At 35.0% G+C, this 27,144-nt stretch overlaps 3 protein-coding genes and 1 pseudogene across 4 annotated transcripts; all 4 read left to right on the top strand.

Moving 5' to 3' along the window:
• Nucleotides 1–2,660: 2,660 nt before the first annotated feature.
• Nucleotides 2,661–3,492, top strand: LOC104719314 (uncharacterized). The gene has a single exon (XM_010437208.3). It carries the CDS (start codon nucleotides 2,763–2,765, stop codon nucleotides 3,315–3,317), a length of 555 nt encoding a protein of 184 aa, XP_010435510.1. The 5' UTR covers nucleotides 2,661–2,762; the 3' UTR covers nucleotides 3,318–3,492.
• Nucleotides 3,493–5,498: 2,006 nt separating this feature from the next.
• Nucleotides 5,499–8,321, top strand: LOC104719313 (phosphoglycolate phosphatase 1A, chloroplastic). Of its 2 annotated transcripts, XM_010437207.3 has the most exons (12): nucleotides 5,499–5,957; nucleotides 6,094–6,161; nucleotides 6,295–6,387; nucleotides 6,472–6,543; nucleotides 6,656–6,727; nucleotides 6,843–6,902; nucleotides 7,029–7,081; nucleotides 7,217–7,314; nucleotides 7,496–7,595; nucleotides 7,777–7,880; nucleotides 7,976–8,086; nucleotides 8,189–8,321. In XM_010437207.3, exons 1-11 carry the CDS (start codon nucleotides 5,543–5,545, stop codon nucleotides 8,080–8,082), a joined length of 1,242 nt encoding a protein of 413 aa, XP_010435509.2. In that variant the 5' UTR covers nucleotides 5,499–5,542; the 3' UTR covers nucleotides 8,083–8,086; nucleotides 8,189–8,321. The 2 variants fall into 2 exon arrangements, with proteins under 2 accessions (XP_010435509.2, XP_010435508.2); XM_010437206.2 differs by having other exon boundaries at nucleotides 7,976–8,321.
• Nucleotides 8,322–11,588: 3,267 nt separating this feature from the next.
• Nucleotides 11,589–12,166, top strand: LOC104719312 (defensin-like protein 3). Its single transcript, XM_010437205.2, has 2 exons — nucleotides 11,589–11,697; nucleotides 11,806–12,166. Exons 1-2 carry the CDS (start codon nucleotides 11,634–11,636, stop codon nucleotides 11,979–11,981), a joined length of 240 nt encoding a protein of 79 aa, XP_010435507.1. The 5' UTR covers nucleotides 11,589–11,633; the 3' UTR covers nucleotides 11,982–12,166.
• A 12,935-nt stretch (nucleotides 12,167–25,101) lies between these two features.
• Nucleotides 25,102–26,791, top strand: LOC147936308 (uncharacterized protein At3g43530-like; annotated as a pseudogene).
• Nucleotides 26,792–27,144: the final 353 nt, after the last annotated feature.

Raw genomic sequence — 27,144 nt, 5'->3', positions numbered from 1 at the left:
TTGGTAGTTTATAGCTAAACATATTTAAATTAGTATGCTATTTTCAAATATATTTTTTTTAAATTTTAGTTCAACTTGATCCATTAAAGGAATTTATTTTACTAAAATATTTTTAAATAGTATAGAAACGAAAAAATATCAAAATTTACCTAAACAACAAGGGTACAACAATTTTTCACGTACTTTCGCTCCTAGATTCGGTTAACTTATATATATGTTTATATTATTAAAAATCTGTTTATAGCAATTGATCGTTCACTTAAAATTTAAAATTATAAGATATATATATTTTTAAAAATTAATCTTTAGGATGATGTTACGAAAATGTTTTAGTACAGTGATCATATTTGTTTGTAGATTATATCTGCTTGTCACACTAACAAAACGTAACTTGTCATTTCTCTAGAGCCGAGCGTGATTTGAAGGTAAGCAAGGAATACTTACATATGAATTGTCAGGCTAAGGAACATTACAAGTACTAAATGCTTAAATTTATGTTTCAAATATGTCTTTTGATATAATGGAAGACACTGATCGATTCCCACACTGATTGTATATGAAAAGACGAACTAATTTGTTGACCATCAGTATGTCGATTGTCGGAAGAGGATATGGTTATAGGGTCGTGTAACAACTAGTATGGATAAATCATACGATAGGGTAGCTCGAGTATAGAAAGATGTATGAGTCTCAGAACTTGAACTTGCTAACTATATTATTGTTTCTTTTTGTTAGTTCTTCATTAGGGTAAACCTTTTGCTAAAACCACAACAAAAGAAGAGTGAACTAAATAAAGATCTCAATTAAGGAAAGCGTGAAACATGAATCAAACCCGAAAATTAACCTAAACAGCTCGATAAACCTTATTGATTATTTTTAACTCTATAATTGGCTTTATTCATGTAATGAACTTATTGAAACCCCTTGATTTGTCTCCGATCATGGATGAGATTCTCATCTGAGAAATGACACTTCTTTACTTCTTTGGATCACTTAGGATTTGATAAAATTTATAATTTGAAATTTGGTGAGATTTGTGGTAAAATTTTAGGTGATTTTATGATAGTTATCATGTTAAATAGTAATCTGGACAAATGTCAACATATGATTGATATAATAATTGGCACGTGTCACGATCTCGTTAATGGTTAACTTTGACATCAAACTTTATATAATAAGATATTTAAATTTTTATGCTATTTTCAAATATTTTATTATTATCTTTTTAGTCCAAATTGATCCATTAAAGGATTGTATTTGCCTAAAATATTTTCAATTACTATATAAACTACAAAATATCAAAGTTTTCCAAAACAAAAGGGTACAACGTTGCTTTACTTTTGGTCCTAGATTCGATTAACTTATATATAAATATTTGAGTTATATTATTAAAAAGCTGATTATAGTAATTGATCTTTCACTTAAATTTTCAAATTATAAGTTATAATATTTTTTATAATAAATCTTTAGGATGATGTTACAAAAAATGTTTTAGTACAATGATCATATTTGTTTGTAGATGATAATGATATCTGCTTGTCACACTATACAAAACGTAACTTGTCATGTCTTAAGAGCCGAGCGGGGATTTGAAGGTGAGCAAGGAATACTTATACAATATGAATTGATCCACAAAAGAAAAGAAAAGCTTGCTAATAATATTTATATTGAAAAATATATATCGGCAAAGGGATATCGTTTCTGAAATTTGATAGTTCTCTCTTCAAGGATCTGCAGTCAGTGCAAATCTGAGGAGTCTTCAGTTCAATAGAAATTGGTGAGTCGTAAATCACTGAAATTTTCTCCCGTCCAGTTTACTAATAACATTTGAACATGAAATTTTTGATATGCCTTGCTAAATTTTAGATGTGGTTTTGTGTATGTGAGTTGGCCTTTAGGAGAGATTGACTTATATATGTGTTACATTTTGGAAGAATAAGTTGCAAATGGTTGCACTAAATTAATAAGTTGAATGAGTTAAATATATTTTTTTTACCATTTGAGATGAATAAGTTGAAAGAGTTGAACAAACTTATTCGGCCTTTTCAACTCAAAAAATTGGAAAACTGAATAAATTACAAAGAAAAAATGTTCAACCCATTCATCCAATATTTTGCCGATGAAAAGTTGAATGCTGTTCAATTTTTTTTTGTTTTCAACTCAATTTTTTCCAACCATTCAACCTCATACAAACATTTGCACCCAAGAGTTCCCTATTTAGAATTACGTTTGGCAATTTACCCAATTTCGATTTGATGCTCGGTTTCATGTTGCTTTACAACATGTTAAGTTTTGTAACTATAGAAAATGACAAAGATTGACAAATGGAGTGAATGGACTACGCATTAAGAACAGCACATAATGTGGTTCAAGAAAGGTGGGAGAAAAATACATGGTGAAGACCGCACATCTTTGGGGCTCATATTATGAAAACAATTTGACATAAAAAAAATCATAGAGAAACAAATACGACCGTTAATAATCCCAACAAACACAATTAAGAAAAGAAAACAAAGATTAAAAAGTTATCGAGCCGTTGCACCTTAATTGAATTCTTTGTCTTCGCCCTTTACGTCATAACGGTCATATTTTCAAAAAATAAAATAAAACCGTTATTATAATCCCAACAAAATCCCAGCTTTTATCGCTTTCTCAAATTTGTTGCATATAAAAAAGTGGACTAATCAAGAAACTTCAAGAACCAAACCCACTAAAAAAAACAAAAACAAAAACACAATTCTCTCTTCCTCAAATTCGATAAAATGGGAATGTCGAAATCGAAAAGCAACACACATAACATCTTCCTTTTCTGCAACTACATCCTCTTAGGCTCAGCCTCAAGCTGCATCTTCCTCACGATCTCCCTCCGTCTCTTCCCATCACTCTCTGGTCTCTCCCTCATCTTCCTCTACGCTCTCACCATCGCCACCGCAGTTTCCGGCTGCTCGATCTTCGCCTCCTCCACCACCGCAACCACGAGCGACAGATTATACGGTTCACACATGGTAGCCACAGTCCTCACGGCCATATTCCAAGGCGCGGTCTCTGTTCTGACGTTCACGAGAACAGGGGATTTCTTAAGGTTCTTGGAATCGTATGTTTTGGAAGAAGACGGTGCCGTGATACTTAAACTCGCTGGTGGGTTGTGTGTGGTGATGTTCTGCTTGGAGTGGGTTGTTCTTGTGCTAGCGTTTTTGTTGAAGTATAGTGATTATTTAGATGAGAGTGTTGTAGATGATGATGATGATTTCAAGGTTCGAAGGCAAGAAGATGATCTCAAGGATTGGCCTTCTTACCCATTTCAACTCAAGATTTAAAATTTTCCAATTTAATTTTTTTCGTACACTATACTTTTTCAAATGACTTGTAATGTGTTGTTTAAATTTTTTTCCAAGGAGTGGGTTGTTTGTGTTCGTTCATGCTTGTAATGTGTTCGTGTGTCACACTTTAATTGGTGTAAAAATAATTCATCATCAAATATTTTTACATAAATATTTTAAAGTTCAAACACATAAAATGAAAATGATTATCTCGTTTCTAAGTACTAAAAATTATAAATTATAGACCAACGGGAAAAGACAGAAATGACCTCACTTGAAATCATCAGCGGTTCTTAGGCACTTTGCCTTCTTGACTCTTGAGCTTATTTCATCCTTTTCTTTTTTCAAACAATCCCATTTCATTAAGCTAGTGACAAAAGCTCACCTCTAAGATGAGTCTTTACAACCGTCAACACACTTACATGGAAAAATATCAAAGCAAATATGAATAGGTTCCTAGCAAACCACATCATCCCAACATGACAATAAAGATACAAACATAAAGTACGACAACATAAACTAATACTAAGAAGATAGAAGGGCATACAAGCCACATAGATAGGGTGAACCACAAAGCGTATAGTCCACATGAGATGCCGAAAGGCTGTCCAAGAACGAATCACCGGTTGCAAAAAAACAAATTGCCACAATGGAATGCAAAGATTCCGACGGGTTTTTAAAAACCTAACTCGCACTAATGACGAATCATTAGCTCCCTGGAAAGGGAGACATCATGTAGGGTGGAAATGAATTCCCAAGAGTCGAGTGCCCGAGAAAGGGTCCAAGATGCAACCACCTTGCCGCACCACGTTGAAAGATCTATACCAAGTGGATAGCGAAGAGCGGGAGTCAAGAAGAAACTGCGTAGTCAAGAGAGTAGAGATGAAGGAAGGGCAATAGAGCCAACAACAACAACCAAATCTTGAAAAAAAATCTCTCCTTATAAGAGGAAATTTTATTGAAGCACTCTCGTTAAATGAGGAAATTGAAGTACTTTTATAGCGTGTGTTGCTCCACCAGTGCTCTATCCTACTTGAAATTGTTTGTTTTATTATCCCCAATAACAAGCAAACTAAACACTGGCCTAAAAACCAGGAAAGGCCCATATACAAAAGAAATCTTAATGGACTCATTAGGTGCAATAACATGAAATATTTTCTCTGGCCCAAAGACCAGGATAATTGATTCTGACCCACTTCGATTAGTTTCTCCGCCGTTTCTCGCCTATCATTGGTATCACAACTCAAGGTGCAGCGGTTAACCGGAGAGGCAACCAAGAGCATCGGAGCAACTTTCCGGTCTTGTAGGACAAACCTCATCTGCGGGATTAACGGAAATTTCATCGCCATTAAAGTCTTCGCATAAGAGTCGAGCATGTGTCTCGGCGGCGGAAACCCGATACATCGGAGTGATGGAGTGACATGGGGAAAGGTTCTCTCATCGGTAAGACCATCACTAGAAAATTCATCTGAGCAGGGCCTTATGTCAACCATACGACTTTTAGTAACAGATCTGGAAGCTCTCGAGAGAGATCTCGATCTGGCGAGAACATCGGTACAGAAAAAAATCACAAGATCTTCACAGCGAGTGAGAGAGAATGAATGAGCTTTACAACGAGTGAGAGAGAATGAATGAGATTCTCGTCGGGAAAGCACAGACAACAAAGACAACCCATCTCGACTTATGACTAGCATAGCCGGAACAAGCAAAGACGAAAGAAAAATGAGCAGATTTGGTGACTCCAATATGGGGGAGACGACCGAGGTCACAACTAACTGCATCGTAGACATGAGATTGTGCTCAAATAGGAACTTCATAAGATCATCACAACAAGTGAGAGATTGGAAAGATTCTCGCCGGAAACATATACGGCGGAGGCAACTCATCTAGGCGTTGTCTTCATGTCAAAAAGAATATATCTGAAAGGGGGAGACAAACGATGGAAGAGCAACGGCGGAGCTGCTGGCGGTGATGAACTTCAATGACTCTCTCAAGCTTTGTGCCAGAGAGAAAATAAAACTAGGGCGAACTCATTTTTTATATATAGTTTTTATAACATCTATAATTGTGAGCTTATCTCATCCTATACCATTATATGTGTGTTTTGGTTGGTGCTTTTTAATGTAAGAGTCATAACATGTCACATGTGACATGCCAATTTTTTTGTCTCTAAAAGAGCACTTTATTTTTATCCATCGATTCTTCTTCATCCAATTAATCGGATGATATCTTCTACCACATCCACCCAATTTACCACGTCAGCATCATCATCCATGGACACGTTTAAGAAACAGAAACAAAAATTAAAAATTAAAAAGAAATATACCAAAAGAAGCGGAAACAGAAAAGAAAAGAGAAAAAAAAAAATGCTGATGAGTAGATCAGTTGCTTCAGCCGTTTCACAGGTCTCTTCTTCTACTTCTTCGCTCTTACCAAACTCTAAACAACTCTTCTCCTTCAAAACGCTATCTGGATATCGTTCTTCTTCTTTCTGCGGCGGCTCCATTCGTAAAGTCAACCATAAGCCTCTACAAATGACGAGTTCCAGTATGACTCCAAGAGCTATGGCCTCGAAGCAGCTTGAGAACGCTGATCAGCTCATTGATTCCATCGAAACCTTTATCTTCGATTGTGACGGTCAGTATAGCAAAAAAAAAAAAACCACATAATGAAATGTTGTAATCGCTTAGTTTTAGTTAGATGATAGAGGAATATATCCAAGAAATGTGCTGAATTCTCTCTTTGATTTTGTTTATTCTTTGTGTGTTTGAAGGAGTAATCTGGAAGGGAGATAAACTGATTGAGGGAGTTCCTGAAACTCTTGATATGCTTCGTGCCAAGGTTGGTAAGCAATCTCTTTGATCGATTTGTTTTTAAGTGTGGGATGGTTCAGCTTTCCCACTTAATTCTGATTGATAGTTTCGTCCATTACATATCAATTGCTTTTTCTTGGTATTATTCTTAACCTTTCTAGGGAAAGAGGTTGGTTTTTGTCACAAACAACTCAACAAAGTCTAGGAAACAGTATGGCAAAAAGTTTGAGACTCTTGGTCTGAATGTTAACGAGGTTAGTTCACAATCTAGCTACTCTAGGTGCTCTTTAAGTCTATATATAATTGTTTTTAATTATACAATCCATTTATCCCACCAGGAAGAGATATTTGCTTCATCTTTTGCTGCAGCTGCTTACTTACAGTCTATTAATTTCCCAAAAGATAAGAAGGTAAGCCCTTCATTCAACCAAGACTCAAAATTCAGTTATCACTGCGTCTTATAATCAAATGTAAAGACTACAACGTTTCTGTTTGCAAGTTCTGATGCGTGTTTATATTCAGGTCTATGTGATTGGTGAGGAAGGTATCTTGAAAGAGCTTGAACTTGCTGGTTTTCAATACCTTGGAGGGCCGGTATGTATACGTGACCTTCCTTAGTAGCCTCCCGGATTTGTGTTTGTGTTGATCTCTTCCCTTTTACTTTGTGAAAAAACTGTCGTAATCTGAACATTTAGCTCTTGAAAAACAGGATGATGGTAAAAAACAGATTGAATTGAAGCCAGGATTCCTAATGGAGCATGAACATGATGTATGTCATCCTTCTTATACCTTTGATTCCTTTATGTTTCTGTTTCTCTTTCAACTTACAAGAACACATGAATTTGTTGTTCCTGAGAGGGAGACTGAGCATAGTTTTACTGAAATTGCTTTCCAGGTGGGAGCTGTTGTGGTTGGATTTGATCGCTATTTCAACTACTACAAAATTCAGTAGGTCTTCCAATTATGTGTTGCCTTCCACACTTCAGGACTGATATTTCTTTGCTGCTTTGTGGTTGCTCTATGCATTATAGAAGAACTTTGTGTTCTGCGTTTGGTGATCTAATATCTTTTTTCTAATGGAAGGTACGGAACACTTTGTATCCGTGAGAACCCGGGTTGTCTTTTCATTGCGACAAACCGAGATGCTGTCACGCACCTTACTGATGCTCAAGAATGGGCAGGTTGGCTTCTTGTATGTTTTTTTTTTCAACTTTTTTTATTTAGTTGTAGTTTGAGAAATTGGATTTTACTCCTCTCCTATGATAGAAAAGGCTAGTTACAAACTTACAATAACATAGTGTCGTAGAAGTTATTTTGTTGTCTATGTTCACCATTTTTTTTTTCATCCTTGACCGGTCTCAGGTGGTGGCTCTATGGTTGGTGCTCTTGTTGGATCCACTCAACGTGAGCCTCTTGTTGTTGGAAAACCCTCAACTTTTATGATGGACTATTTAGCAGACAAGTAAGGCTTCCAGATTCTCATGATCCTTATTTCTTCTGATTTCTTTTATTTCTTTATTTCCTTAATCTTGTCCAAGTGCTAATAAAACCATTTATTTATACCACAAGTGGAAGATCAAAAAGAATCTCAAATGACATCTTTAAGCATTGAAATGTTGATTCACTAATATTGTATTTTGCAGATTTGGAATTCAGAAGTCACAGATATGCATGGTGGGTGATAGACTGGACACTGACATTTTATTCGGGCAAAATGGCGGTTGCAAAACTCTCCTCGTCCTCTCGGGTATAACTAATTTTCTATCAACACTACTAACTCGGTGTAAACATCTAAGGTCAATCAAAATTTTAATTCATTATGTTTTTTTTGTGGACGTGAAGGTGTTACTTCAATCTCAATGTTGGAAAGCCCTGATAACAAGATACAACCCGATTTTTACACCAGCAAGATCTCCGATTTTCTATCCCCCAAAGCAGCAACTGTATAATCAAGTAAGCTCCAGCATCAATCACTCTGCAGAACTCAGGATACTGAATCTTTTTTATGGGTTTATAAATACAGTCTATTCATACTTTTTCTTTGTTTTGGCAAAGCTTCTTTTATTTGCAGTGCCTACGTGTTGCATAGCAAATTAACGAGCCAATAAGTATTGTTTAGGAAGAGTTTATTGAACCAAGATTTGATCTGTAAGAGTAAGACTCTTCATTGACTTTAAACATTTTCTTATGTGGTTATGTGCATATACATACAAGGCTCTGCATAACACATTAAAAAAAAACGGTAAGAGAGTCAATAAAACGTTCTTCTCAGCATTAGCATCAGTAACAAACTATAACCGTGCATCCTCAAAAGCTTAAGCAATAACCGTTTTAGCCTGAAAAAGAAACCCATCGAAGACAAATCTATTCATGCTCTTACGTAGATTCTATAAAATCCAGCTAACTTCGACATACTAAATTGATAGTGGCGATTAACACAAACAAGGAACAAGTGAAGAGCACATGATTCATAGTTTTATTCACAGAACTACAAACCGAGCATAATTTTAACTCGACAATCGTTTTCCTCGATGCAAGCCGATCCAGTACAGCATGGCCACCATACAACGCAACGCCCACCAAAACTATCCCAAAACAAAGGTGCCAACACTCTTCAAAGATAAGGTTTTTTGATGGTAAGGATTTAGCTTCAAGAAACAGCAATTTATGTTCAGCTCTACAACCAACCTAAAGTCTCTTAAACACATTTAGCGTATGACAAAAAGAAAAAAAACACACTTAGCTTGTATAAATCCAAATTTAAAAGACTTTAACAGATTGCGACCAAACAAAATACAATTTCACAACGAGTATAATATTGTATTAGCTAGCCACATCCCCTAAAACTTCGCCGTTATCCAAAAACCGCCTTTAACAAAAACTATGAACATAAGCTTGTATTAGCATTGAGCTTGAGTGAATTAACAACAAGATCGTTCAACCCTTCCTTCACACTTCTTTGGTAACACTAACTTTTCCTTTCCAAGACAATTGATTTTGCTTGTGCCTCCGAAATTATTTCATGAAAAGTTCATCCTACCAACGACCCATATTTTTCAAAAGGCTAATGCACAACTTGTGAAGCACGTCATATTAGCATATACCGACATCACCATCGTGACGGATTTAAGAAAGATCTAAATCACATACCAGTCAAAAACTCAAAACGATTCATAACCGTAAAACAAGTACAACATTATTATTGTTTTTAATTAAAACTCGCGTTGAAAAATGAAGTCCAAAAGCAACTTAAACTCCGTATTATCTCAAATTTTAAAGTCTTCGAAGTTTGTTAGCAAATTACTATGTGAATGGTATATTAAAGAACTTTTTTAAAACCGCTAAAGCTTTTAAATTCAGCATCATATATACTCGTAAATCAATAGCCTACATTACATTATTTTGGAATACCAGCCAAATTTTTTTATAAAAAAGGTACCAGAAATATGGACTAATTTAATCAAATTGATATTTATTATAAAACGTAGGGAACGAATGATTATTTTACAATACTAATGAGGTAGCAGTGTTACTCATGTTCAACTTACAAAAAGTTGAAGTTAAGTCGGACACAACAAGCTCATGTTCAATCTTTTGATTCACGACAAGATTTTTTTGAACTTAACTCAAACCAATGATAAATCCTATTTAAATAGATAATTTAAATAAATCAAAAAAAGAATACAGACCGGTGACATATATCATTATAGTATTTGGACGCTTTGTCATCGTCACTCAGGTATCCTTAAAAGTCCTAGATATGTTACTATCTAGATAACCAATCAGGTATCCTTAAAAGTCCTAGATATGTTACTATCTTAGCTCTATACTATGCAATGAACCTAGTAAAAAAATAATCCAAATTCCAAATTATGCTTAGTCATATCTCTATCTTTTGTCCAACCTTTATAGCTCCTTTAACAAAACTTCCATACGACATCGATTTTTTTTGTAAGATTGGTCCAGCAGAATTATTTGTACATGTATTGTTATGATCTTTCTGTAGAAGGGACTTGGACGTATTTAGAAGGGTTTCAGACTTTTTTTTTTTTTTTAATTTTGTCATTAGATTTCTTTCATAATCATAGAATTACCCTTTTATATACATTTTTTCTTCCATAAGATACAAATTACAAAAAAAAAAAAAGTGTAGGATAAAAAATAGTAATCGTTACATGGAAAATTTGTGAACCATTATCTAATGTGATAATGTCGTAATGATAACGATTCTCGTTTCCACTTCTCTCTCACACTAAAGTTCAACGAGTTTATCTCAACCATGACCAAAAACAATTGTTCTTCTCAAATATGTTTGATAATTTACCCAAGTTAACCAGCCTCTGCCACCTCATATGAATGATATATAGCACTAACTCAAACCAAAGCAGCCGCTTAGGTCAAATTGAGGATAAAGTCACTGTAACAATTTAAAAATCAAATCCACAACAACTGATGAGTGATGAGTTACGTAACGAATCTGCAAAAATACAGTAAAGCTATAGTTGAAATATGGCTTATCAATATATATATATATGTATATTTAAATTAAGTAAAGAATGTAAATAAAGCAAACGACAGATCAATAACTTAAAGTTGATGATAACACTGGATATTAAGAATTTCAGAGGTACTCATGCATACAGAAATAGATAAATCAAAAAACATGTACCGAAAACTCGTTTTATACGTTCATAAAATAATTCTAACAGAAGTTTTCGTCGGGCAGGGATGATTTGATCATTTAATTTATACTCCCTCTATTTTATTTAAGTTAGAGAAAACTGTTGGAGATGGTATAAAAATTAATGCTATAGGAAAAATCATTGGAGATGGTATAAAAGATTGATGTTATACATTACAAAAATTGAAACGATCTTTTTACTTTATGCACTTACCACATGGCATGCTATCTAAAATTTATATTTTTTCTTTGTACTAAAAAGTAATTATAAACTAATTTATAAATAAAACTTTAGCTTTAACTTTTTCTTAATACAAAACATTAATGTGGTTGAGACAGAGGGAATATCAAGTAATACATTAAACAAATAATTTTAAATTTTTATTCTTTGAATAACCATATGTAAAATAAAAATAACTAACTGATCAAGTTTGACTACTAAAAAAACATAGATTAAGATACCAAATGAGAATTTCCAAAATCAACATCTAAAAAAAACTAGTTGTACTGACTCAAAAAAAAGAAGTGCAAACTTGATAAAAGAAATTCAGGGCGACCAAAACAAAAGTAAAAGACTGGCAAAAACTTAGAATATTAGGCAGTCTGAAACGTGATTAATAAACCCACTTATGAACTAGTCAAACATCTTATCTTCTATTGTTTACTAGAAGAAAGTGTTTATAGTTTGTCGGGTAACACACTAATTGTAAGATGAAAAGTAAAAGACTTAAACTCACCATCATTTCACTATAAATATAGGTTGATATTGTGCTTATTTTCTCACGCTACACATACTTTGAAAAGGAAGTTGTAATAGACATGGCTAAGTTTGCTTCTATCACCGCCCTTTTTTTCGCTACTCTGGTTCTCTTCGCTTGTCTTGGTGAGTATATGATCTTATTATATACGTATTAGAATGAGCAATCAAGTTGCTCTTTTTCTGAATAAGATATTTTTTGTATGGTTAACCTTGATATATATATATATGCAGAAACGCCGACAATGGTGGAAGCAAAGTTATGCGAGAGGTCAAGTGGAACATGGTCAGGAGTTTGTGGAAACAATAATGCATGCAAGAATCAGTGCATTAACCTCGAGGGAGCACGACATGGATCTTGCAACTATCGCTTCCCATATCACAGATGCATTTGTTACTTCCCATGTTGATCCAACCAAACTCTTTAATTTGGTACTCAGTGGTGTGCGTGTTTTACATAAAATAATTGTCTGTGTCGCTCTATGAGTGACTTTATGACATGTGTGTTTGTGTTTTAATGTTTGGTGTGATTATAGTATAACCTTTTATGTACGAAATAAAATAAGATTGCCTCACTCCATGAGTGACTTTATGACATGTGTGTTTATGATTAAAGATGTTTGATTAGGTTAGTATAACCATTTATGTACGACTACGTAGTCCAGTTTCGTGTTTTCGATAATTGCCTGCATATAAATTTGAGCCTTCGAGGTTCTATAAGAACAACTATTCAACTCCAGTTAGGCATCACTGATTCAACACCACGAACAAACGCATATGCGTTGCCTTCGATGAAGCCATGTGGAAAGTGTAATCTCTCAAAATCTGTGTAATCTCCCAACACAAAACGATTCTCCATCTAATCAATCCAAGGACGCAAATCAGATCTCGCACCTGTGAAAACTGGAACTGCAACGAGATACATGGTGGTTGTTTTGATCTGTGACCACAAACGTACCATTTGATAAGTTTGAAGGTGTGATCTCTTCTCTCTTATCTCTTCTCAATCCTTAATACAAACTATGAACCCTAACTGATAAGATCGGAGTTACAGTTTTCCTTCCTTTATCTCCATGAACACAGGCTCTCTAACAAACTCTCAACTTCAATGATCACGCAGGATGTGTTTACAATACTCCTTTATCTCTATTTATATTCTTCATTCTACTCACATTTCTCTTCCGCTCTTCACACGTGCCTTTCTCTCCCACGTACGTATCAGTACAATTAAGAGCATGCAGCATATATACGTAACAAAACATCTCCGATTTAGTACGAAAGTTAGCTAATTCAACGTTTAGAAACTGGTTGTGTTTTCTTAGTAAATTTTACTCATATAATCACTGAAAGAAACCGAGGACTATTTTTTTTTTTCCTATACTTTAATGCTAAGTTCATCCATTCAATATATAATTTTAACCGACGGTTTTCATATATGTTTCGGTGCTGAGAAACATATATGAGAACAGTTAAAACCTCGTGATCATGCTGTTTTTGCAAGGCAGTCATCGCATAGTATTATAATCCGACCCAGATTGTGAACCGGACTAGCTCTCGGGTTACCGGGTCATCGGGTCAACCGGGTTCGACCAAAGGTCAATTGAGTAAAATATGTTTAATGCATTTATATAAAATAAACATTTCTAAAAAGAATATCATGTTTAACAAAGTATGAAATTTAATAACAATAATAAAATGATTAAAAATTTTAAATCCAAATAAAAAAATAAAGAACATTAATAAAATGTCTCCAAAGACAACCAACTGTTCTAACCCAAAGTATGAGAGATGACAAAGAAGTTGAAGACGAGAGGTGTGTTGTGAGTTATGTGTGTTGCCGTATAAGCAATAAAATGTTCTAAAAATAATTGAAACTGTGAATCTCTATACTTTTTTAAAAAATCAAGTAGATTTTTTTGAACCGCTAACCCGCGGGTCAACCGGTTCACCGAGTCGCGGATTAATAGCGGTTTTTTCTGGATTTTGCCGGTTTTATTACTACCGGTTATTAGCACTATACCCGAACCAATGAAGTTTCTGGGTCGGACCGGCCGGTCCGGGCCGGACGTGAAAACATTAGTATTATTATACCAAAGAATAAAATATAAGATAAAAAAGAGTGAAATTAAAGTGTTTTAATGGGCTAAAATCTTATATATTCTGAAGCAAAAACATACCTTGCAGTCCAAATACTCACTAGTTTGATCGAGCTAGCAAATTTGCGTTGGAGAATACAAAACAATATATTTGAACACACTATGTTGCTCATATATATCAATGCAGTTGTAAATAACATTTAACGGACCGTATAATAAATTTTATGCGGCTTCTCATCGAGTGAAATAGAAAATTGGTTAACTTTCTTATTTTTTCTGCACAAAACTTTTAAAATTTTCAAAAATTACCATAAAAAGTTTGCTTGTAACAAAAATATCCAAATCTTTATTTTCTAATCTAAAACCGCAAGCCATCAATTGACACAAATAATTACGACAAGTAAACCGACACTAATTTTGATATGAATTTAATTGAACTTCAAACACAAATTTTGACCCTAATTTTATCATGATATCTTTAATCGACCAAAAATTGGAGCCCAATTTGGTATTTTCTAGCTAAATCAAGTTAAAATTGGGCTCAAAATAATTAAGTATTTATAATTCTATTAAATTTGGATCAAATTTTTATATTGTCTTAATGTGGTTTGCTAGTTGGAATAAGTTGGATCAATTGGAAGTCTAAAATTTTATCGTACAAACTTTTTTTTGTGTAGTTTTTTAAAGAACAAATTTTGTGATAATTTTTTTTCATAGAAAAACCACTCCCTTTGTTTTTTAAAATACTTGATGTTTGAAGTTTCTACACACCGATCAAGAAATTATTTATTTTTTTGTTTATTTTATAAACTAATACATGACTTATATTATCTACCTAAACATTATGTAACCAATAATAATACAATCTGAAAAATATAGATCATCAAGATCAATAAAACACCAATTAGTTTTGCGTTCAGAGTTGAAAACATTATCTAACTAAAAAAATCTCCAAAAAGCATAAGTGTTTTTGTGAAAAACATGAGAAAGCTATATGTATAAAAGGAAAATAGAGGCAACCCAATAGAACAGTCTTCGTAAATTCACCACCATTTAATTTAATTGAATGATCACGTTTCTCACTAATACTTCCAAATGTTTTACAAACAACTAGATTATGACCCACGGTACACCGCGGGGTAAATTTTGTTTTTATTTTATTTTTTGTTAATCTACTATTTTAATACTAATTTTGCTAATATACTCTTTGTTAATTTTAGTGATTTAATATATAAACTTTGGTATACCGCACAATAATTTTTCTTTACTTCAATTTTAATTAAATTAGTTTGATTTGACATATTTTATATTGGTGTTGTTAAAACATTTAAATGAAGATTTAACCCGTATTGAAATATCATATTACTGATAGTTTATTTTATAGTATTATTAATTCAATCCTGTAGTGTCATATAACCCGCCATGTAATATAACTCGTTTGTGTAATTTTGAAATTTAATATGTTTAAAGATTTATAATTTTAAACTTTTTATTAAGTTTAGATATAGTAGTTATAAATTATAAGCTTCTTAAAATTTTATATTTTACTATATACAGTAAATTTACTACATATGTATGTTAAACACGCACTTTTTATATTAAATGAGTAATATATGTTTGTTTCAAAAAATTCAAATCACAATATATGCAGGAAAAATACACTTTTTTTTTATTAAATTTATGTATTATATGATGATTCATTATATTTAAATTTTAAAATCAAAAAGAGATGATATGAGAATAATTATTTTTTAATCTTAAATAAATCTTCTAAATATCTATATTAATTATAGAACATTATATTTATAAATATTTAAAATATTCTAATTGTGTTTGGTTATAAGAATAGTAGAGAAAGTTAACTAAACATGTTTGGATATGAATATAAGCATTAAATAGCATTCAATGTAAAAACTTTCCAAAAAAATATTTTTGACCAAAAACTGCTGCAAAAATACTAGTATAGATATCATTCTACATATTTTTCTTTGTGAAAAGAATGTCATTCTACATTTTAATGTGATTTTACACTCAGTTTCCTAATTTATCCTTAACACAAAACTATTTTATTGAATTTAAATAACTAATCACTTATTATATAGTAGTGTATATATGTATAATTTAAGATATTTTAAATTAGTGGAAATGTGTTAAAATGACATTTGCTGTGTACACCGAGAAAGTATGTTTTTTTTGTGTGTGATAAATTCTTCATAATGTGTAAGTGGGCAAAATACCCGTCCCGAAATACTTCTATTGAAACCGAACCAAAAAAAACCCGGTTAGGATCGGGGGTAGATATTATAAAATATATTAGTTGGATCTTGAATGTATATACTTTTTGGTATCGGTTCGGATCGGATAATATCCGGTACCCATTTAGTACCCATATCTATCCAAATCTAGTATATATCTACGTATTCCCCCCCCCCCCCCCCCCCGCCGCCCCCATTAAGAATCGAAATTGAGATTGTTAAGAATCATGTGTTGATCAGTTCTTCTCCATTACCTATATCTGCCAGAGATTTTTTTTCCTATATAAATTCTGTAATTCACAATCTCTCAACCTGGATTCTCTTAATTTCTTCTCTTCATCTTCGGGATCTCCGCTTTCCGAGACGTCTAAGACTCATTCAAATGTTAGTCTCTTTTATCTTGATGTTTGGTTTAAAATTTGGAGTTCATCGATTGATTGTTGAAGAATCTGCATCTGTTGGTTTAGTTCATTGATTGGTTTATTGTTAGACTGTATATAAGAATCTGGATGTGTTAGTTTATTTCATCGATTCATAAATTGATTCTTAGAGTTAGAGTATTAGATGCTTTGGTCTTTGTTTCTTGTAATGAGGATATTAAAGGTTTTACGTTGGAACCTTTAACACAGACAAGAATCATAGCCAAGGTTATGTCTGGTTCTTATCTTCCTTCTTTAGATTCTCTTCTTTCTTTCTTATTGAACCTTGTCAAGAAACAGAGAAAAGAATGGAATAAAGGAAGAAGCTTTAACTATTAGGATTTTTATTGCCTCCATTTGTATTGCCTCCATATGTCTAGTGTTGTTTGAACCACCTTCTCAATCACTATACTATAAAAGCTGCACCTTTGGAACACCACATCCAAAGATTGCAGACCAAGATAAATAGTGAACCAAACCACTTGGTGAATTATATTAAATCTTGGAAAGAACAAACACATGAGATTTCTGAAACAATTTTACATGAGAGAGTTAACTGACTGTATAATTGGTTACGATCGCTAACTGGATTTCTGTCGGTGTCCTTCAGTGACTGTATACAAAAATTCACAACAAAGTTACATTACCATTCATCATAAATCAAATCAAGGAAGATACATTGTAGAATACAAGACAACCTTAGATACTGTAACAAACTCAAAACACACCAAGAACAATCATTTATACTGTAACAGGCTGAACTTGAGAAAATCATCCAGCCACATGTTATATATGTCGGGACTAGCGATTCTTAAATTAGCAGAGGATTTTAAAAAAGCAACAACAATACCATCAATTCACCATGGTAAAAGCCTTAAAAAGTCTCAATATCATTCACGAAAGCAAAAGCTCAAAAATATTTCACCTGTTAACATGCTTGATGGCGAAGAGATGGAAATGAACAACTCAAACATATATATTTTGTTAGTATCAATTTAGTGATATTGAGATTGATTTGTATCAAAAATATATCAACATAAACAATCTCAATACTAACGACAGCTAAGAGACGGCTTCGAAGACAATGATAAACATGTTAAACGAAAAAGCCAAGAGGTGTTAGTCTTTGTCTAACTGTGCAAATATTGTACATCTTATTTCTCCTGTTTTAAACCTATAATTATTTTATCCATTTTATAAGGTTCCTTATCTTGGCGAGATTGATGTGTTTTTTTCATAGCCTAGCTATAGTTTTGTTTATTTTTCACTCTTTAAAAAGCTGAGAGATTGATAACTCTCTAATTTACATGATTTTAGCATCCTTTTTTGTCCATATTTTGCATTGTTTATACCCTTACCTTAGCATTTTTAGGTCATTAACTGTAGGAATTCACTTTTAGGCCATTTAGGGTGTTGCATTCTTGCATTTGCATACTTTGGATGAAAACAGGTGCTTTAGAGCCTAAAATGGGGAGAAACAAGGACAGATCCGAGCATGTACCCGAAGGAGCCATCGAGCGGGAAGAACAGTCTGAACCCCAACACGATCGAGGAGGATCCAAGAGCAGGAAGAACAACCCGAAGATCTACCCGAGGAGTAACCCGACCTTATCCTTGTGTACCCCATCGAGTAGACTCTCGGGCAGGACTGGGAAGCTAGGTCAAAGGGGTTTCCATATATAAACCCCCCTCTTCTTCCTCGCAAACGAGCACGCCGCAGACCCAAAAAACCAGAGAGCGAGAGCTTCTGTGAGAGGACTGAGCGACTCAAAACACTTTTCACTTTTTGTTAGGATTTATTTTATATCTTTTTGTCATTTCTTTAAATTTCTATTTTGTACTCTTATTTCTCTACTCTATCTTTTAACACAATGCAATTTTCGTTCATATATGCTTTTATGTTTCTTGCTATGATTTCGGAGTAGTGTAGCAAAGTTTCTAGGGATGGGATAGATGATTTTGTGTTCTTGATCGGTTAGGATATCTTAGTTTGATTGTATATATTTTATAGATTCCCTTCTAGGTTGGTGTTCTTAATGCTGTCAACAAACCGAGAGGGTGAGATTAGATCTAAGGTGTTTTACCACCGAGAGGTGTAGATGAAATGCTTGAATCAACCAATGCTAGAGATTTACTCACTTAGCCTAAGAGATTAGATGAGTAAGGGGTTTATTGACAATAATGAATCGGTTCTTATTGTCTGCTTGGTCATGTTTCTCCAACGAGAGTTGGGTAGGGGAGTGATCAAGGTTGATTATTTCTATCACGAGAGTGTTTTGACAAGGTTTTAGAGATTCATTGTCTAGGGAATATTTGCTTGAGGCATGTAAGACATCTGTATTGGTCAGGAACACTTAGGATTCGATTACCGCATCCTTAGAAGCTTTCGTATTTTAATTGCTTGCATTTTTATTCATCACTCGATCCATTACCCAAACAGGTACACGATCACCTGGTTCGAGTAACACCTCGAGTTGTTCATACCTTCTTTGCTTACTCGATCACCCCACCCGATCCTGTACTCGAATGCTTGCATCGAGTATTTAGGTGGTGTGGTTTCTTGTTTCTATTCTTTCTTTATTTATTCTAGGATTGTTAGATTAAAACTATCTTTTGTTTGGCTTGACTTGCATTGTTCCGATTGCATCCTTCCTGCTAGCATAAACAACCATTTGGATTGATAACCCTTTGTACTGCAACTACATAGGGAATTGATACCCTTGGTGAAAATCCTGTTATCAGAGATAAGGCTGAGTGCAACAACGTATGAACTAATCCATCAAATCTCTATTAATCTCTGGCCATAATTTGTTTTTTTTAGTGGTGGTTTTTCTGTTTGGTTTATTTGGTTGGTGGTGTAGCTAATTTCAAAACCTGAGAGATAAGGCTGAGTGCAACAATGTATGAACTATTCCTCCACATCTCCACACAACCAAACAAATAAACCAAACAAACAAACCACCACTAAAAAAAGAAAAAAACAAATAATGGCCAAAGTTTAATAGAGATGTGGAGGATTAGTTCATACATTGTTGCACTCAGCCTTATTTCTCAGCTTTTTAAAGAGTGAAAAAGAAACAAAACTATAGCCAAGCTATGAAAACAAAACACATCAATCTCGCCAAGACAATAAAATGGTGGAGGTAATCGCCCGAAGGAAATCGGTTTTGGTAGGAATTTTGTAGGAAAATTCTTACCAATATCATACAAAAACGTTTTCGTAAGAATTTCGTAGAAAAATAGAAAAAAACTTTTTAACTATTTTTCTACCAAAATGTTCGTAAGATAAGCATTCTTACTATTTTCTTACCAATTATCTATTAAATTTTTCTCTATTTTTTTATAACAAAAAATTCTTGTGAGATCCCTATGATTTTCCTATCAAATTAAAAGGAAACAATCTTGAATGAATCGAAAGTGAAAGGTCTCTTTAGTGGATGAACCCAAACTAAAGTGAAACAGGTGTTGTGTCTTCTTACTAAAATAATTTTAATTATTATATTAGAGTAATGTATTGGTGAGACATCACTTCTATGCCAATTTAATTAAACTATGTAATAGTCCAAAGATGGTCAATAATGTAACAATAGTCAATTTAACATGTAGTCTATGTTACCTAAAGAAAACCAAACTAGTCTTCAAAAATCAAAACCATAATGTAACATCTTAAAAAATCAAAACACTACTCCCAAACCGTCAAACTGGTTTAAGTTAAATGGCTTGGATGTTTAGTGAAGAAGACACGTATGTGGCTGGATTTGATGTTTTTGTTGTTGTTGTTGTTCTTGTTGTTGAAGTGAACTTAGTCGATGTTCTTAAAAATGGTCCTCGAAACACTGTGACTGGAAATTGCAATAACGTAGATCAGAACGACAACTCGTAGCTTTCCTCACCACTATTACATTTTGTAATAATGACATTGTAGATTAAGAGATCGGTTTTGTAATCAGTCAAAGTCAAAATCTTAAACAAGAAGACCGGTTTTGTTTGACTTATTTTGGATTACAATTAATATACTTTTAGTTCAATCTTTTGGTTTATTCTAACTTCAGTTTAAACATGATTCAGATTAAGTTTCTATTAATCTGAATTTTGAGTTAATTTTGGCCATGAAATGGTTGTTGGTTTTTAAAATAAGTTTCAGATTTTGGTTTTTTTTGTGTTTTCTTAGTTTTTGATTTTTGATGTAGATTAGTTTTTGCAAAATCTCGAATGGTAATTTAATTAGTTTTTGGTTTTTATATATATTTTTTAATAATAAAATTCGAATAAAAATATTATAGGAAAAAGGAACAGAAAAAAGCCAAGTTGAAAAATCCACAAATTGTGGTTTATGGATTTTAGGAAGGTATTATCAAAATTCTCCAAAATCTGGTTTTCCTAATTTTTTGAAAATCTATTTTTCTTTATAATCGTGAATGGCTTAAAAAAGTGGATTTTGCATAACCAAAACCTAGAAACTAATAGAAAATTAGATGCCATTCAAGGCCTTTGATTGATTTTGGATTAAAATTGGTTTAATTCAACTTTAATGGGATTTGGTTTACTTTTGGCTTTAACTATGGTAACCAATCAAACCCCAGATTTTGAGAGAGATAAGTAAGAGATTATAAGTTGAATAAAGAAGATGAATAGTTATTTGTTATTTGCCCTATAAAATTCTAAAGCAAGTTTAGGTATGTCTACTCTCACTTTCGTTACGCTATGGGTTACTCTTAAAATATCCCAAGTCGTTTATATTTTCATGTTGGATTTAGCTGGGTTACTAAAAAACCTAGACTAGACCCAACCTTGAAGGAGAGGCAAAGTTGTTGGTTTAGGTGAAGTGATACAAAAGATTCCCTCATAGGATTGTCGTTAAGTAATAAAGAAATTGTAATTTCTGTGGATGTTAAATTCTCTTGGATTCCAACAAAGTTTAATAGATATATGTAGGTGTTGCAACCGTTATATATACGATTGTAACAAGCTCTTATACAACTACTGCTAACAATATGTGGTGTTCACAGATTCTCAAGTTACTCCTACGAAATCTACTACATGTCCCATTCTCTTAGCTATGGCCATTGATACTCCGGTCACTTCTACTCATTCATAAGGTTCTATAACACCCACTAGTCTCTACATATGTTGAGGCTGCTCCAGTAACTTCATCAACAATGTTATCACACTTTTGAGTTAGGGTCAAACCAAATCAATATCTCTTACCGTTTTTCTAACGACATTGGTAAATGTCTAGTCTCTCCCTAAATTAGATTTATTAGTTTTGCAAGGGACTGTCTTCGGTGGCAACATGTTTTTTGCCTTAAACTCAAGAAATTATTCAAAGTAAGAGATAGGTCAGTAAACAGTCAATAATATTAATTCCGAAATTGAATAAAAATAAAATAATCATTAATGTTTAATCTGAATAATATATAAAAAATCAATTTATTTACAAATAAATTTAAAATCAGTTTATATCAAATTATTATTCTTTTAAACATAAAACATAACCAAATCAACCCAACTGGTCTGGTTAGGACTACAAACCGACCTAAACTGAAATAAACCACCCATCATCGGAGAAGTCAGAGAAAGTATCGCTTCCCTGAGGATTTCCTTCCTTTCCATAGATTCCTTAGCTTCCTTGCCGCAGCTTACCACTAGTAAGAACTCAGCCAAAGACGAGAAGAGAAGAACTCAACCAAAGAAAAAAAAAAAGCGACGAAGACTCTCCAGATCTAGGTTTGAGTGGAGGCGTGAAATGTTTTAAGGGGAGAAAATAGATCTAGGTTTATTTAGATTGTATGAATTCTGTAGGTTACGTTTATATTAAAATGAAATTGGTAAGAAACGTTTCTACCCATTTTTATTATGAAATTGCTTCGATACAGTTTTTGTAGTAAATTGGAAGGAAATTTTCTTACCAAATTTGTACCGCTTTGATTCCTATTTAGTTCCTTCCATTTTCTTACAAATTTTCTTATGGCTCTAGATTTTGAAAGAATTTCGAAGGGAATTTCTTATGACTTTCTCACAATTATACTTCATAGAAAATTTCTTTCAAATTTCTTATGAAAACTGTTTTTTCGTACACAGCCTGGAAAACTTCGGTAACTGCATCTTCCTCCTTCATCTGCTCAACAGGCAATAGACGACCAGAGCCAAAATGAATTTTGCGGAAAAGCTCGGCGAGGGATTGGGAGTCATCCGGTAAGGGACGAGCGGCAGAGTTGTGAGAAAAGTCCCAACAATAGTCCGTCGTTCTTGGTTTCTTTGGAGGATCGGATCGCTCCTGTCCAGCATCCTCCTTCCTCTTCTGAGGACTTTTGACCACCTTGACTTGACGACCGGGAGCTTTGTCAACCTTCCTTTTTGAGGGAAGCGTCTCGACAGGACCAATATGGCGATTTGGGGGAAGAGAGTTGGCCTTGACGGGCTGTTTACCTTCACGAACCTCGGTCGATCAATGACCTTGAGGAGTAGAAGTATTCCGAGACGGGCCAGCGTCAACGGGACAAGCATCAGGACAAGTGTCCGATCAAGAGTCCCGACGAGGCAAAGGAGCAGCTTTGGGATTCTGGCGATAGGGGGCAGATGCATCAGGGATGGTCATGTTCAGTCTTCCCATCGCTTCGGCTGGATAAATCAAGGACAAAGACTGTTTAAGAAAAAAAGAAACTAAGGGATATTAACAATGGGTTTACTCAGCGAGAATTACATTTCTTTCTCTTTGACGGAGCTCTAGTTTTTCTAGGTCGATCCTTTTTCGCTTCGGTACCCGACCAAATATAAGGACAGAACAGTTTGATTGTGTCGATCTCGGCTTGAAACGAAGGAGGGCAAGGAAGGAGACACCTACGGATGATGACTGAAAACAAAAAGGAAACACATAAGAGTTAAGTCACTAAACGGGAACGAAGGAAGCATAAATAAGCAAGAATGGTCGGCTAGTGGGCGAAGGGTTCCACCTAGAGAACAAAGGGAAAGAAGAGTCCTCGACGACCCCAGGGACGACTTCTAGAAAGAAATAAGAGCCCCCAGTTGTATGTCTTGCCCTTGGCACCTTCGACGAGAGTTCTTTTCTTCACCGAGGCCAAATAGTAAATTCTCGGAGTCTTGTTCCGATTCGCCGGGTTAAGGGTCATCAGCTCCTCCAGATAATCACAAGTGAGCTTGACACCTGCAGCTTTGGCCATGATAGAAAGGCCTAACCCGTTGCTGAAAGTCGCAGGGGAGAACTACGAAATGGCCGCCTTGCGCTTGACGAAGTACGTCATCAGGAAAGAGGGGAGCGGAAAAGTAAGCCCACAATCGGTAAAGAATTTCTCAGAGGCCATATGAAGCCTGGGGGAGCATCCCAAGGTCGCTGGTAAGAGGGCGGAATCAAGATGTTCGGTTGACCACTCAATTATCTGAGACAAACTGCCTTAATAGCCAACTCAAGCTTCAGCGTAGATCGGCGAACGAAGGAAAACATGTTCGAACTCACGAGAGGAGGCTCGTGCACGTCAGGATAAGACTCCTCACCGATCAAAGGTTCCTTGATCAGAGAAGGCACTTGGCGACAAAGAGCAAACAAGCTAGAAACAGCTGAATCAGAGAACAAACGGCGTTGAAGAATGGCAAGCTCGACCATATCGGAGTTCGTCAACGAAGAATCAGAGGAGGATTGTCCCGAAGTAGGAGACGCGACCCTACGGCGGACAGATCTGGCTGAACCTCCGGAACAAGAGGAAGTAGCTCGTTGAAGGTGACTTGCAGCAGAAGGGTCAGTTGATACAAATTTGGGGGAAGCCACAACAGAAAATACAAATACTAACTAGGACAGGCGAAAACAGAAGAGAAGAAACAAAGGGGAATAGAAATAATACCTGATAGCAAGAGGAAAGCCGAGGTGTGGGAAATGGTTAGAGAGAAGGAGTATTTATGGGCGAGAAATTTTTTGGAGTCATCATTATGGATTCGAGGTGAAGGGCAATGTTTGGGATGCCGAACTTCACGCGCTAACGGCCTTCACGCGCGATGATTGGACAGGCCGCCTCGAAAACTAAGATACGTCACATGCGACATTCCATTATCCAGATCTTTGTCTTCCTGAGACCTTGAAAATACCCGTCCTTTGTCTTACTCGAGACCCTTTGGTTTCCAGACACCGGCAACAAAGCAGAACTTCCTGAATTAAGAAGACTGCTAGACAACTAGCTCGTCGCCGAAGCAACACATAGAGTTCTCCGCTCCACAGCTATGAACTGAAGGTGGGGGGGGGGGGGGTGGGGGAATACTTTTAGGGGTGGATCCACATCCCTACACAAAGCCCAATCCGACAACATCTTTTAAGGCCCAAGTAGCTACCTAAAAGGAAGGGAAAGCATTTCGGTCCTTCTGGCTGACGAACCAACACAATTATCTATAAATACGGACATACGGTTCTCAGAAAAGAGTTTTCATCTCATATGTCCCTAAAAGATTTCTGACAATCTCAAAACTCCCTCTATTTAAACGAATTTATGTCTGATTTTTTGAAAAATCGAAAAAATGAGATTACACAAAAACTCAAGATAATTACACATAAAACCTGAATAATATCCACCCGACCAAATCCTACTCGGATCTAACTCACAAAACCGGAAAAAAAAATGAAAAGCCAAAAAATAAACATTACTCACACTTTATTTTTTAAAAACCGCTATCTCCTTCTTCGAGTAAATCAATCGATTTGGGTGAAACTTAACTAGGGTTTTCATCTTTCAATCACGAGATAAAGCGAATAAGAAGATGGTGAAAACAAGAGGCATGCCGAGAAGGAGCTCTCGATTGAAGGGGAAGAGTGGGACATATTTGAATCTGGGACAAATTATTCCGGTGGAAGAAGAGAGTGGGGTTCCGAATAACGCGAATCAGGAAAAAGAAGCAGATTCAGGTTTGATTTCGGCGGCAATAGGAGGAGAGGGGGATTGGATCTTTGGGCAAATTATTCCTGTTCCAGAACCAACCATTTCTGTGAGTGAAGAAGGAGATAAAGTGGAAGAAGAAAGAGAAAAAGTGGAAGAAGAAGGAGAAAAAGGAGTAGATAACGAGGGATCCACTTCTCTGAATTCAAGTAATGAAGAAGAAGAAGATGATGGAGAAGGAGAAGGAGACGGAGAAGGAGACGAAAAAGGAGAAGGAGAAGAAGACGGAGAAGGAGAAGGAGAAGAAGACGGAGAAGGAGAAGAAGATATTGAAGGAAGTACAACCGGAAGTGACCACATTGATTCAAGTGTAAGTACTAGCATTTGTTTTTGGAATTGGAATTGAGAACGATTTTTGATATTTAGGTAAAACTGGCAGAAATAGTCTGTTTAATACTAGTAACACTTGGTACAACTAGTGTTTTGTAAAACTAGCAGAACTTGTAAAACTATTGGGTGTAAAACTAGTAGAAATGGGTACAACTAGTATGTTCTAAAACTGGTATAACTAGCTAAAACTGGTTTTGTTGCAGGAATCAGAGGAGGAAACAGAAGCGATGCAACCTTTAGGAATGCACTTCAATTCGAGTGAGTACAACAAGAAAATCAAGCTATCGACAAGGTGTCATATTTATGAAACTTTGTCATTCCTAAAAACCTTGGAGCATCCACTGACTAGTTATGAGAGTGATTGGTTTGAGAAGCATCCACAATTCAGTCACATTTTCCACATGCCAAGGGACCCAAACCAGAAGCTTATGGGAATGTGGATGCTCCTTCTTTGAACGGTAAAAATAGAAAAAAGAAGGAAGCATGGTTCGTTGTAAATGGTGTACCAATCCGTTATAGTCTGAGGGAACACACGTTGATGTCTGGATTAGACTGTCGGAGCTATCCACTTCATTACAAGAGAGCCGGCAATAACACCATGAAAAGGAAGTATTTTGGAAATTAAAAAAAGGTTAGACTTGAAGACGTGAGGAAAAAGCTTGAGGAAATGGAACCTGATCGTTCTCATGATAGGTTGAAGATGGCGGTCCTCTTGTTTCTAGGAAGCATCATTTTAGGCAAAACAAAAGACTCGGGGAAAGATGCTAAGGGTGTGAATGATTTTTGTCTGAGAGCGGTAAATGATCTAGATTTTTGTAAAACTTTTCCTTGGGGGAGATTATCATTCGATCACATGCTAAATTCGATTTCCCATACAATGAGCCATTTTCGAGGGGTCGTTGAGAAGGAGGCTGCGTTATGGCCTGTTCCAGGTTTCTGTATTCCTTTGGAGGTAAGTTAGTTTAAAAACCTTAAAATCTTTTTCATTGTTGATATTTCTTATAGTTAAAGCTGATTTTATTTATATGTGGGTTGTGTAGTTTTTACTGTTTGAGGCGATTCCAATTTTGGGGAACCAGTACGTTGAAGAAATTCCTGATGCAGATGAAAACTGTCCTAAGATGTGCAGGAGAAAGTTTAAGAAAACTGGGCAAAAAAGGGTTTCCACTTCAGGAAATAACTGAGAAACTTGGTACAACAACGGTTAGTTATCCTACCAACAGAAAATCAGTTACTTATCCTTTGTATAAATTGCTTTGTTATGTATCTAAAGTTAATCGTTTACACAGGAAGTTGCTAGTGTGATTCCATCTATTGATGAAGAAATTCCTCTTCTCAATGGAATCATGGAAGAAGCTGAGGAAGACGATACCCATGATGTCGTTGTTGCCAGTTGGATGTGGCGTCTTCGTAGAAGTTTATCTGTATTATTTGAGGAGATGTACACAGCTGATGTGGCTTCTCGGTTAGGACAAAACAATGCGAATGTGGTGGTCGAGGAAGTAGACGCCATTGAACTACCAAAAATAGATACTAT

Source organism: Camelina sativa, chromosome 10 (genome assembly GCF_030686135.1).
Source record: "Camelina sativa cultivar CO46 ecotype springtype chromosome 10, ASM3068613v1".
NCBI classification, from domain to species: domain Eukaryota; kingdom Viridiplantae; phylum Streptophyta; class Magnoliopsida; order Brassicales; family Brassicaceae; genus Camelina; species Camelina sativa.
Note: the sequence above shows the minus strand (reverse complement) of the source record. Positions and strands in the feature narration are given on the sequence as shown.

What these genes read in the sequence shown, in the direction of transcription:
- LOC104719314 (XM_010437208.3), top strand. Translation starts at nt 2,763, where the DNA reads ATGGGAATGTCGAAATCGAAAAGCAACACACATAACATCTTCCTTTTC.
- LOC104719313 (XM_010437207.3), top strand. Translation starts at nt 5,543, where the DNA reads ATGATATCTTCTACCACATCCACCCAATTTACCACGTCAGCATCATCA. An exon ending in CTTTATCTTCGATTGTGACG is followed by an intron (nt 5,958 to 6,093) that starts GTCAGTATAGCA and finishes GTGTGTTTGAAG; the next exon opens with GAGTAATCTGGAAGGGAGAT. An exon ending in TTGGTCTGAATGTTAACGAG is followed by an intron (nt 6,388 to 6,471) that starts GTTAGTTCACAA and finishes TTATCCCACCAG; the next exon opens with GAAGAGATATTTGCTTCATC.
- LOC104719312 (XM_010437205.2), top strand. Translation starts at nt 11,634, where the DNA reads ATGGCTAAGTTTGCTTCTATCACCGCCCTTTTTTTCGCTACTCTGGTT. An exon ending in GGTTCTCTTCGCTTGTCTTG is followed by an intron (nt 11,698 to 11,805) that starts GTGAGTATATGA and finishes ATATATATGCAG; the next exon opens with AAACGCCGACAATGGTGGAA.